The sequence below is a fragment of the Hyla sarda genome, chromosome 3 (genome assembly GCF_029499605.1).
Source record: "Hyla sarda isolate aHylSar1 chromosome 3, aHylSar1.hap1, whole genome shotgun sequence".
NCBI lineage: Eukaryota > Metazoa > Chordata > Amphibia > Anura > Hylidae > Hyla > Hyla sarda.
In genome coordinates, this window is record NC_079191.1 from 156,424,598 (window position 1) to 156,437,345 (window position 12,748).

Consider the following 12,748-nt stretch of genomic DNA (forward strand, 5'->3'; position numbering starts at 1 on the left):
CCATTTACTACTTTCTAAGCTAAATATATGGGAGAGCACATCTCCAAAATATAGTGTGATTTTGGGATATTCAAGGAAATCTGTCACCAGTGCCACCTGCACTAACCTGTCGGTACAGATGACAATGGTACTCACCTTGTCCCGTTCTGTGGCGGGGATCTTCGGTAACCTCCTCCTTTAGATCCACTCCGGGCACCCAGCTTGGGGGATGGGAGGAGTTTACTGACATCACTGCTGCTGTTCTCTCACAGCAGGACCCAGCTGGGAGCAGCAGTGGTGATATCACTAAGCTCCGCCCATGCACCAAGCCGCTGCTGCTCTCTGCAGGGTCTCGCAGCAGCTGTGACGTCAGTAAGCTCTGCCCATGTCCCAAGCCGGCTGCCAGGACTGGAGCTAATGGAGGAAATTACCGAAGATCCACACCACGTAATGGGACAAGGAGAGTACAGTTGTCATCAGTGTCACCTGCACTGTTGGTACCGACAGGTTAGTGCAGGTGACACTGGTGACAGATTTCCTTTAAAGAGCATTGCTATGAAGAGTTACACATCTGTTTATGAATCTGTATGAGGTTTGGCTTATTGCATGGTGAGTTGTATTTTTCAACTGCACCATTTCTGGGTACATACAACTTATTATTTAACTTTTATTTATGCTTTCTGAAGGGGTCGGAAAAAACTGCAATACAACTGTCAGGACCTTGTATAAGGCCTATATCTTGACTTTTGTGGTGTGGTATTGGATTATTACCAACCATTACATTCCTCAAGGTTGGAAAGTTAGACATAAGTGACAGCCACATATAAGTATTCAAGTTTTAAATCTATAACTGCCTATTTACAGTTCATATGCCAGTCATGAAAAAGGGAACTGAATTAGCATGTACACAAATGGCTTACTGTCATAAGGAAATTACCGTATATACTTACATAGTTAGTATGGTTGAAAAAAGACATACGTCCATCAAGTCCAACCAGGGGATTGAAGGGAAGGATGTAAGGGGATAAGGGAAAGGGATGTAGTTTTATAATTCTGCATAAGCATTAATGTTATTTTGTTCCAGGAATGTATCTAACCCTGCTTTAAAGCTGTTAATTGTTCCTGCTGTGACCAGTTCCTGAGGTAGACCATTCCATAAATTCACAGTCCTCACGGTAAAGAAGGCGTGTCGCCCCTTTAGACTAAACCTTTTCTTCTCCAGACGGAGGGAGTGCCCCCTCGTCCTTTGGGGGGGTTTAACCTGGAACAGTTTTTCTCCATATTTTTTGTATGGGCCATTTATATACTTATATACATTTATCATATCCCCCCTTAAACGTCTCTTCTCAAGACTAAACAATTGTAACTCCTTTAATCGCTCCTCATAGCTAAGATGTTCCATGCCCCATATTAGTTTAGTCGCGCATCTCTGCACCCTTTCCAACTCCGCAGTGTCCCTTTTATGAACAGGCGACCAAAACTGAACAGCATAAGTATGAGTATAAGCTGACCCAAATATAAGCCGAGGCCCCTAATTTAACCCCAAAAACCCAGGAAAAGTTATTGACTCGACTATAAGCCTAGGGTGGGAAATACATCATCCCCCATGTCATCATCCAGACCCCTGTCATCATCCCCCCCTTCATCATCACCGCCTGTCAATCCCTTCAGCCATCGGCTGTCCGGGCATGCTGGGAGTTGTAGTTTTGAAACCTCTGGAGGTCCACAGGTTGAAGACCACTGCGGCCTTCGTCATCATCCAGACCAACCCTTTAGTTTTCAACTCACCTCCCCTCGGTGGGAAGGAAGGGTGAGCTGGTCCAGGCCATCTATGCTGCAGGGACTGTCCGATAGGGAGGGTTAGTCGTTCCGGGCTGTCCATTTTCACCGGGGGGGCCCTCTTCTCCGCACTCCAGGCCTGCCCCGGACTAGTGATGTTGCCTTGATGACGACGCACAGGAACGTTCATGTGCAGCCTCCCTGTGCATAAACGTCCCTGTGCGTCATCGTCAAGGCAACGTCACTAGTCCGGACCAGCTCACCCTTCCTTCCCACCGAGGGGAGGTGAGGGAAGGAAGGGTGAGGGAAGCCGATGGCTGTCTGGGCATGCTGGGAGTTGTAGTTTTGCAACATCTGGAGGTCCGCAGGTTGAAGACCACTGAGAAGGGATTGACAGGCGGAGAGTTCACTCGAGTATAAGCCAAGGGGGGGCGTTTACAGCACAAAAAATCATGCTGAAAAACTCGGCTTATACTCGAGTATATACGGTATACCTTTTTCCCAAATTCCCAGTGTGCTTTTCATTGTTACCACAATTGGTTTTATAGAGCGCGCCACACGGGTAAACGAGACTCGCTGACCTGCCACTGCAGGTCTGTTAGGAATGCTACGATCTGGACGACATGTCTATTCCCCAACACACTGAGCGCCAATGAGCATCCCCTCTGTATGTGGAAACGCTCTTGAACTGCGCGCGAACTGGGGACATATTTTATAACTGTGCTTTATATGCAGACATAACATTGTTCTGAGTCATGCATTAACACTCATGTAGACGAGGTGTTATTTGTTTGGATACCTGAGTCTATCCTATACAATATGTGTTATGGACTCTGTCTTGATCTTGATTGAGTATTTTTGTATATACCCATATGTATTTTTTGGTATAGTCAGGTTGATCCCCTGAGGACGTCCCCTGTGAATGGTTAACAGCACTGTGGGACAGAAACGTACGTTGGGACATGATATAGATTTTTATGTATACCTGATAATACATGAGTACTGAATATTCAAATTTTTTTATCATATCTGGTATTGCACTTACATTCTTTTGACCTATTAAGTAATACCATATTGCATGACTAGTACGTGACAGCAATTGGCCGTTGGTTATAGATGCAACTGTATCTTTCTGTACTATATATTTCTTTAATAGCACCTCTTCCTTTGGGAAAACACTTGTTTTTATAGGGTTATTTTTAATACATACCAATAAAATTTAGTTTTAGGCACTTCCCCCCTTAAAATTTGAATTCATTAGCTGGGAACTACTATACAACATCTGGTCGGCATATAACCGTATCTTATATGTAATCTTGTAGTTTATAGAGAACCTGTCAGCAGTTTCATGAACCGCAAGCAGCATGAAACAGAGACAGGTAGAGGGATCACGATATACTATTACTCTGAATGGCTAGTTCAATGCTTTAAAACCTGCAGAGAATGGGGTAACCTGTGATCAGGGGGATCCCACTGGCCTTGAGTGATGTGTTGCGCCCTATGTGTGTATTGGAGAGGAGCATCACTCACTCAAGGCAGCAAGGTGGGAAGCAGAAGATGTGACAGCCACCTGTGACTACTTACCACCTTCTGGCGGCTTTATGATTTCTCTTAAACGCCTTAGTAAATTATAGTATGTTGTAATCCCACACCCTGTACGCATTTAAAAAAATGATATATACCTCTTATGAAATTCATATATTTCAGGAAGGTTTCCGAAAAGGACATCTTTGTTGTTTTGTAATACCACAGGAATCAAAGGGTTCATTTCAGGATCGTCCAGTGATGATGCATAACCCTGCAGTAAACAATAGGAAAAGATTAACACTCTATAATAAACAATCTGCATCTATAAGCCTTTACTTAAGCAGTCACTTTAGGAAAATAAATTTGTATTAAAAATAATAATTTTGTACATATAAAAAGAATGTATAACAGTACAATATGCCATTAGTTTGAGGTATGTTACATGAAGTCATAATGTGTAGCTATTAAATAATCACTGTTTTGTGTAAAAAATAAGTAAAAACAAAACAAACAATACCCCCCAATGTGAATCAGGGAACCAAAAGGATCAATTCACAAAAACTCGGGGCATAAACACCCACGGCAAAAATCCCCTTAAAGTACCTCCACTAAAACTTCACTTTTATTCATGATACTCATAAAACAGGAGTATCGATAGGTTAAAACCTTCCGGGCCTGTGCCCCGAATGTAAACCTTAGTGCCCCAAATGTCAGCTGTCATGCAGGTCTTGGTCGGGCAGTCACTAAGAAGCAGAGATCTCCACATACAGCTCAGTGACTGCCCGATCAATACCTGCTCTGTATCTCTAGATCAGCGGTTCCCAACCTGTACTGTAAAGCCCTGGACTGTACCTTCTGCACAGCTGATTCCTGCAGTGTCGGGAGAAGAACTGATAACATGACTTCTCATTATGTGACCTGCAGGGAGGCATAGAGGAGGCGGGGTTTGCCGCAGTGTTCAGCAGTGGAGAATGAAGAGCCTCTGAAGAGACCCTGGAGGAGTCATGGAGTGTGCAGGCAGGTGTGTAAATAATGTGCTCCAGAGTGCTGAACTACAATTCCCAGCAAGAAACACTGAGCTACACAGGAAAGGAATGGACCTCCAGCTGTTGTAAAACTACAACTCCCAGCATTATAACCAGGATGCCTCCATGCTGGGCATTGTAGTTTTGCAACAGCTGGAGGTCCATCTATTTCATCATGGGGATAGTTTTATTCTGGTGTCTGGCTCTGAGGGGGCATATTAGAGTTCAAAGGGGGGTCCTTATGGGTAGAGAGGGCATATGATATCAGGCTAGAGGCTACAGGAGGGGGGGGGGGCATTATGCCTGGACAGGGAGGCATAAGGCATAATTACTGTACAGGAGGGCATAGTGGCTACAGAGGGGGCATTGTGACTGTACAGGGGTCATAGGGGCACTGGCTCACTTGATACATAGTTGTCATTATGACAGCTAAGGGGCATGCCCTCTCTGTAGCCACTATTCCCCTCTTTGCAGTCATAATGACAACTATGTAGCCAGTGCCCCTTTGACCCCTATACAGTCATCATGCCCCCTCTGTAGCCAGTAATATGCCATCTGTACCGTACAGGGGGCAAATTACCGGCTGCATAGTGGACTATATGACTGTACAAGGACAAAAATAAAGCTCCATTTTTTTTAAGGAAAATGTGGCATTACATATCCTGTACTGTACTGATCCTGAGTTATATATCAGACAGGAGACTCGTATCGTGCATTAATCTTTCTTTATTAATGCCCATAGCACTTTCAGGTTAATGTATTGAAAGAAAAACGTTTTGCAAACTACATCTCCCAGCAGCCCCTTTGAGGACTAGTAGCCAATCATAGGCCGATGACTTCTATAAAGGGGACTGCTGTGCCATAACTCCTCCTCTTTCTTTCTGCTCATAGCGACAGATAAGTATTTCTCTTCACACTGTATTCATAAATATAAGTTTTATACCTTCCTAGCATTCGGGGGTACTCTATCGGTATACCCCTGTCCTTATCCCTGCTGGTGACTGCGTTTATCGGCCGAGTGGTATTAAATTCTATTAAATTCAATTTTCCTCACTGACACAGCACTTGTTGCACAGTGTCCCCAGTTTTCACCCTCTATTTTCCGGCGCAAGTCGCCCCACTGACGACCCTGCGCTCCGTCCCTTTTCCCCTTTGTTCATTCATACCTTTCTCCCGGCGCCATATTGCGGCGCCATTTTATCCTTCTCCCTCAGTTCACTGTTCCCGCCACTCTCAGCCTTCCCGCGCGTCTGACGCGCTCGGAGGGGCGGTCCGCTCTAGGGGCGGCAACCAGCGACCAATCAGAGACCCGGAGTGGCGTAATCTCGCGAGATTTCATCCCCGGGCTCTCTAGCTCGGCTGTACCTCTCACCACAGCCCTCAGTTCAGCGCTGCCGTTGAGGAGAGTCAGAGCCTGAGCGTTACGGAGCATCTGTGCAGTTACTACCAGGTCTATTGTCACAGTAACAGGTTTTTCCTGTCCTCCTGTGCTACTGTTGCCCTATAGGCTCCTTCCCCTGGCAGGTCTACCCCTTGACCTCCCTCTCAGTACCCTATATATACCACTTAGATATATATATATATATATATATATACTTACCTTATATATCTTCTGATATGTCTGAGGAGGCCAATACCAGCTCTCTTCCTGGGATGAGCTCCCAATCTGAAGCAGCGCAGTTCATGAATGCTGCACAAATTCAGGAACTGATTAGCAAGTCAGTTCAAGCGGCCCTTGCATCTGCTGCTTTACCGTCAGGGTCTCATCAACCCTTACCACCAATATCACTGCCGATCGCAAATGACCCGATTATTAAGAAAGGCAAAGCCTCGCACAAGCGTAAGCACACAGTGCTCGCTCACGACTCCCCGGCAGGGGAAGATATATTCCATGCTCCGGGCAACCTCTATCACGGTTAGCCAACCCACTTTACCATCAGACTCTCTCCGACCCTCGGGCCTCAAGGAGATAACAACTATGAGGCATAGATCCGAAGCCAGATTCTTATGTGGACACCTCTGAGGAGGATACGTCTGGAGAATCTGAATCCTCTGCAGAGTCTGACACATATGATGAGGAAAGTGGGACTACTGCGTTTCCCAACAACGCTACCCCTGAAACCCAGGGCGAAATAATTCTTGACTCTCTCGGAGAGCCATTTTTTGACCCGGATGCAATTTCCCACCCTCGCTCCGGAGATTGGGCACCTCTCCCACAGGTCTCTACTTTTATAGAACACTGGACCCGTAGGTCCCTGGAGAGATCAAATAGAAGTAAACTTAAGGCAGAATGCCCTAGACCCTCGATTCCGAGGAAAGTGACCGATACCCCAACGGTAGATCCCATCCTCGTTAAATACCTTACCAAAAATGGTAAATTTCCTAAAAAGGGCATTGAACGGTCCTTTAGATCTATACAGGACCGTATCCTGGATCTTCTAGGCCCTTTGACAAAGATCCTAAATCTTTCTGAGCAGGCCGCTGCATCCAGCCAGCCTGTGGATCGCACCCAACTTAGAGGTTGGGCCTAGAGGGCCATTTGTATGTTAGGAGCCGCAAATACGACTTGCTCGGTCGAAAGACGGAGATCCATTCTCATGCGATTGGACCCTCAGCTGTCCCATCTCGCTGAGTCAGAACCAGGTCCCTCTGCTGAAGGCATGCTTTTTGGCGATAATCTTATTAAAGATATCAACAAATTTGTTTGTTTATTTACTTCACTGGACAAGGCCCAAACGTCCTTGAAAAAGTCCACTCCCGCAAATAAGGTTTTTGTAAAGGCCGGCAGACATAGGGGCCGCTCTGCCGGCCGATCTAATTATTACAGGCCACCACCCAGAGCTCCAGCTCAATATGCACAGGCTCCTCCATCCTACCAGATTCCTGTGGCGCAACCCGCGCCGTTCTTCCCTCCCAGGGGTAGACCATGGAGAGGACGTGGTGCCCGAGGCTATCCCCGCTCTCGACCATTCACTGGTGAGTACTCCTCTACATATACACTCACATATCCCAGTGGGGGGCAGACTACAGTCTTTTATCCACGCCTGGTCTGCGATTACGGCAGACTCATGGATCCTCAACACGGTGGCCGGGTACCAAATAGAGCTCCACTCCCTTCCGGTGTTGGGCATAATTCCACAGTTCTCCGACCTAAACGTTGTTCTCATAGACAACGAATTACAAAATCTCCTGTCCAAACGAGCAATGATAGAGGTCAATCCAACCCCCACGGGGTTTATCAGCAACCTCTTCTTGGTCAAGAAGAAGGGTGGCGGATTCCGCCCTGTCATAAACCTTCGCAATTTGAACCAACACGTAGTGTATCGGCACTTCAAGATGGAAGGGATCCACTTCCTACGGGACCTCTTGTGGCCGGGGGATTGGCTGATAAAGGTAGACTTGAAAGACGCCTACCTCACCGTGCCCATTCATCCATCATCCCAACAGTTTCTCCGTTTCCTTTGGAGAGGGCGAATGTGGCAATTCACTTGCCTCCCCTTCGGCCTATCGTCCGCCCCATGGTGCTTCACCAAACTCCTGAAACCCGTGGTGGCATCTCTGCGCAGCAGAGGAGTAAGGATGATCATATATCTGGACGATCTGCTCATTATGGCTCGGTCCAGAACCCAAGCCATTACCCATATGCATTGGACGGTTTCTCTATTACAGGAATTGGGTTTCCTGGTCAACCACGAAAAATCTGTGCTCGTCCCGGCTCAGGAAATGGAATTCCTGGGGTTTTTGGTGGATACCCAACAAGCGGTTCTCCGGCTCCCCAAGTCCAAACTAGCCCTTATTCGTAAGGAAATCTGGGCTGTACTTCGCAAGGGTCGCGTTTCACTACGCGTCCTCGCGTGTTTGGTGGGCCTCCTGTCGGCCTCCATCCAGGCTATATTTGTGGCCCCCCTTCACTATCGGGCCCTTCAGAGACTAAAAACACTACACCTCCGACAAGGCCTCAGATATGCGGACGAGGTACCCCTCTGTCCGGAAGCCAAGGAGGAACTACAGTGGTGGCTGCGTCATGCCGTCGACTGGAATGGCAAGACCATATTCAACTCTCAGCCCGGACTTCATCATAGAGTCGGATGCGAGCCAATAGGGCTGGGGCACTCGGTGCGGAGAGTCCTCTACAGGAGGGACGTGGTCCGCAGAGGAATTTCTATTACACATCAACGCGTTGGAATTGCTGGCGGCATTCTTCGCCATAAAAAGTTTCTTACCACACGCATTCAAATGCTGCGTGTGGTTGCGCATGGACAATGTGACAGCGGTTCAATACGTCAACCGCTTGTAAGGTGCGAGATCCAAAATCCTGGCGGATATCGCAAAGGATTTTTGGCACTTCTGTCTTCTCCGCGACATAGTTCCAGTTCCATAGTTCCGTGGTTCCCTCTCCTACTGGGGATGGCGATCGATTATCCACGGTTGCTTCCTCCCCTCCAACATCTCCTCACCAATCCAACCAAGGGTCTCCATCCTCTGGTGTTGGAGGGCAACCTGCCTCTCCTGGCGTGGTTGGTTTCGGGGTCTCGGAATCAGATAACGAACTTTCAAAGTCAGCTAGAGATCTTCTCGCCCTGGCCTGGGCCCCAGCTCGATCGGCTTATCGATCAGCCTGGAGACTCTGGGTTCGTTAGTGTGATCAACGGCAGGTTGATCCACTTCACGCCCCTGTATCCATAGTGGTCAACTATTTAGCCGACTCCTTCGAGTCAGGGAAGTCATTTAGTTCCATTAACGTCTACCGGTCGGCCATCTTACATTACATAATCCGGTAGACACTTTACCTGTCGACAAACATCCCCTGGTTTGTCGACTCTTGAGGGGCATTAAGTTTAAACGACCCCCACGTCCCAAATACCAGGCCACCTGGGACGTCGCCAAGCTACTCGACTTATTTTCCGCATGGGCGGATAACGATCACCTTCCCCTACGGTTATTATCTTTTAAACTGACCGTCCTTTTATGTCTGGTCTCCATTAAACGGGTTTCAGACGTGAAAGCCTTGGATGTATCCACACATCAATTCTCACCAGACGGCGTTCGGTTTTCGGTCTTCTGTAGGACCAAGACCGGGATTCACTCGGTCTTTTATCCCTTTTTCCCTGACCACCCTCGACTCTGTGTTGTTCGTTGCCTTCAGGCATATGAAGCACAGACAGCGGGGTTGCGGTCTTCGGAGTCCTCTCAACTCCTTATTTCCTATGTCCGACCCCATCTGCCAGTGTCATCGGCGACGTTACCCGATGGGTTCGATCCGCCATGGACATGGCAGGGATAGATGTTTCCCTTTTCGGCGCACACTCTTCCAGGGGCGCCATGGCCACTAAGGTAGTTACCTCAGGGGGCTCCCTTGTGGATCTGCTTTTAGCGGCGGACTGGTCATCAGAGATGACTTTTCGCAGATTCTATTTCAGACCGGAGTCTCACGTATCCATGTCGGCCCTTTCTAATGTGAGCTAATTTACTGGTGATACATGTTATTTGTAATGTTTACTGTTTAGCTTTAAACTTGCAAGATACGAGCCTCCTGTCTGATATATAAATCGAGATTTTCCTAGCTTCCGCGACGGAAAATATTAGTTATATGAAGACAGGAGGCGAGTGTCTTCCCTCCCAACCCAACCCTGTCATGGTGTTCTTTTTTTCTTTTCTGGTTTCAGGATACTGAAGAGCGCCTGTCTTTAGATGTCGGAGGATGAGATGTTCCTGTTGTCCCCGTTGGGACGTTGTTTCTTCTGTTCGGTTCTTCGGAAGACGACAACCCCGTGGCTGCTCTTGCAACGGCGCTCCGGTTCCAGAGATCCGTCGTCAGGATGTGGAGTCAAGTTGGAGTCTAGGTTCGGCTTTCCTGTGTCGGCTATGACGTCGGGTCAAGAAAGAGAAGGAGTTATGGCACAGCAGTCCCCTTTATAGAAGTCATCGGATAATGATTGGCTACTAGTCCTCAAAGGGGCTGCTGGGAGATGTAGTTTGCAAAATGTTTTTCTTTCAATACATTAACCTGAAAGTTTAATTTTCTGCTATGGGCATTAATAAAGAAAGATTAATGCAAGACACTCGCCTCCTGTCTTCATATAACTAATATTTTCCGTCGCGGAAGCTAGGAAAATCTCGATTTATATCCTGTGTTATACCCCAGAGCTGTACTCACTATTCTGCTGGTGGAGTCACTGTGTACATAAATTACATTACTTATCCTGTACTGATCCTGAGTTATATCCTGTATTATACCCCAGAGCTGTACTCACTATTCTGCTGGTAGAGTCCCTGGGGGACATGTATCAAAGAGTTTACCCCTGTTTTGTGTGTATTTTTTAGCGCAAAATTTTGCACAAGCCCTTCTTTTTGCGCATTTTTTTGTGCACGTTTTGGTAGAGCATGTCCTCCAGATGTGGCCGAATCGGGGTACCTTGGAGTGACATCTATAGTATGCATGGATTTATTTACTGCGTACTTTTCCTTTACACCAAAAGCTGCAAGAGCTGTTTTTTTTTGCGCAAATATAAGCCATCTTGGACTTAACGTAGCAAGATGCTCTAAATCATCGATTCTATTTTCCAAAGAGTGGATTGAGGAGATTACTATATTTACCCGCAATTTATGAAGCTAATTGCGCTTGATTGATAAATTTAGCGCTTCTGCGTATAATTTAGAATTCGGGAAAAGGGGTAAACTGCTTCTACCATACACAAATAATGATACATGTCCCCCACTGTGTACATACATTACAGTACTTATCCTGTACTGATCCTTAGTTACGGTATATCCTGTATTATACTTCAGAGCTGTACTCACTATTCTGCTGGTAGAGTCACTGTGTACATACATTACATTACTTATCCTGTACTGATCCTTAGTTATATCCTGTATTATACTTCAGAGCTGTACTCACTATCCTGCAGGTGGGGTCCTGTGTACATATATTACACTACTTATCCCAGGGGCGTACAGCTATAAATGGGAGCACAGAGTGGCCTACAACTATATATGTGGGAACTATTACTGTGGGGAAATACAAATGGGGTTATTTTATAGAAGTGAGGATTGTGCTTGAGAAAGGACCCTAAAATGTTTGTCTGGCAGGTTCTGTGGAGACGATTCATGGCCGGGAGAAGTCATTATGATGGTCTTGACCGAATAGAGAAGAAAAGAAAAAGTGAACTCCTCCGATCAGAGAAGGCGTCCCCCTGTGATTGACTAAGAGAAGATGCCCCTGTGAGTCTATAATATCATGCTGTACTCTACCTAATTGTGTCCTATTAGTAGTGTTGAGCGGCATAGGCCATATTTGAATTCGCGAATATATGGACGAATATTCGTCATATATTCGCTAAATTCGCATATTCGCGTTTTATTTTCGCATATGCGTAAATTCGCGTATGCGAAAATTAACACATGTGAAAATTAGCTAAAAAATTAGCATAAGCAAAAATTAGCATATGTGAAAATTAGCATATGCAAAAATTTGCACGCCAGTCTCACACAGTAGTATTAGAGCCTTCTTTACACCCCACAAGCTGGAAGCAGAGAGGGGTGATCACTGTGATGTGTACTGTGAAAAATATATATATATATATGAATATTCATAATTATGAATATATAGTGCTATATTCGCGAATTCGCGAATATGCGATATTCGCGAATAAAATCCGCATTGCAAATATTCGCGAGCAACACTACCCATCAGCACTAAAGTCACTTCTGCAGTTATGTTTAGTGAAACAACTATGTTGTAGTTTCACTTGGTTACAACATCTTTAGCGCTATTCTCCTTACTAGGCATTCGGTATATTGTATTATTATTGTTGAAATAATTTTCTATAAAGCTCTACACCACGAGCGCCTGTCACACCAAGTAGGGAACCTGTTAAAAATGTAAACCCCCCAATCACCTGAGCCCCACCTTAGCTTAGAACATAGAGTGGCCTCACCTAATACATGCGTGCTATGGCTGTAATGCTCCTCATTGGCGCTTGTGTTCCCTGGTTTAAAGTAGCATCAGCTGACAGCCAATAAGACTAACCCCTCTCTCTGAACCCTATGCGTGGAGCAAAATTTTGTATGGTCATGCAACATTGAGTGGCCCCACCCCCTTGGCCCCTTCTTTTTGTGGTTCTGCCCTTTGCCATGCTGATGGCCCGTGTCCCGGATCTTTTTGAGACCTGGCAACTCCCCTGTGATTAAAAAAAATAAATAAATGATTTTTTATACACGACTGAAAAGTTTAAAATATGCATCAATCCACCAAATAGTTTTGAAATCATGGGATAGCAAAAATTTCTCCCTAAATAATAGTATAGTATAATAACTTGGAGTCTGCAGTACTCCAAGTACCAGAGTGCATGAATGATAGAAGTAAAACCAGAACACTTGCCCCCTCTACATGTTTCTGTGCTACAGGATTGTCACCAGGAGTTATAGAGTCAACCATC

At 46.0% G+C, this 12,748-nt stretch overlaps 1 protein-coding gene and 1 long non-coding RNA gene across 5 annotated transcripts in view; one reads left to right on the forward strand and one right to left on the reverse strand.

Annotated features, from left to right (window-relative positions):
• MCF2L2 (MCF.2 cell line derived transforming sequence-like 2) overlaps positions 1-12,748 on the reverse strand; it is a 503,791-nt gene that overhangs the window by 203,812 nt on the left and 287,231 nt on the right. For all 4 annotated transcript variants that reach the window (XM_056565304.1, XM_056565302.1, XM_056565303.1 and 1 more), the window contains exon 17: positions 3,441-3,556. In XM_056565304.1, coding sequence (XP_056421279.1) covers positions 3,441-3,556 — 116 coding nt within the window. The remainder of the gene's footprint in view (positions 1-3,440; positions 3,557-12,748) is intronic.
• Positions 337-10,338, forward strand: LOC130361803 (uncharacterized). The gene is made up of 3 exons (XR_008891160.1): positions 337-588; positions 4,210-4,306; positions 9,977-10,338. It is a non-coding gene; the product is annotated as an uncharacterized LOC130361803 (long non-coding RNA).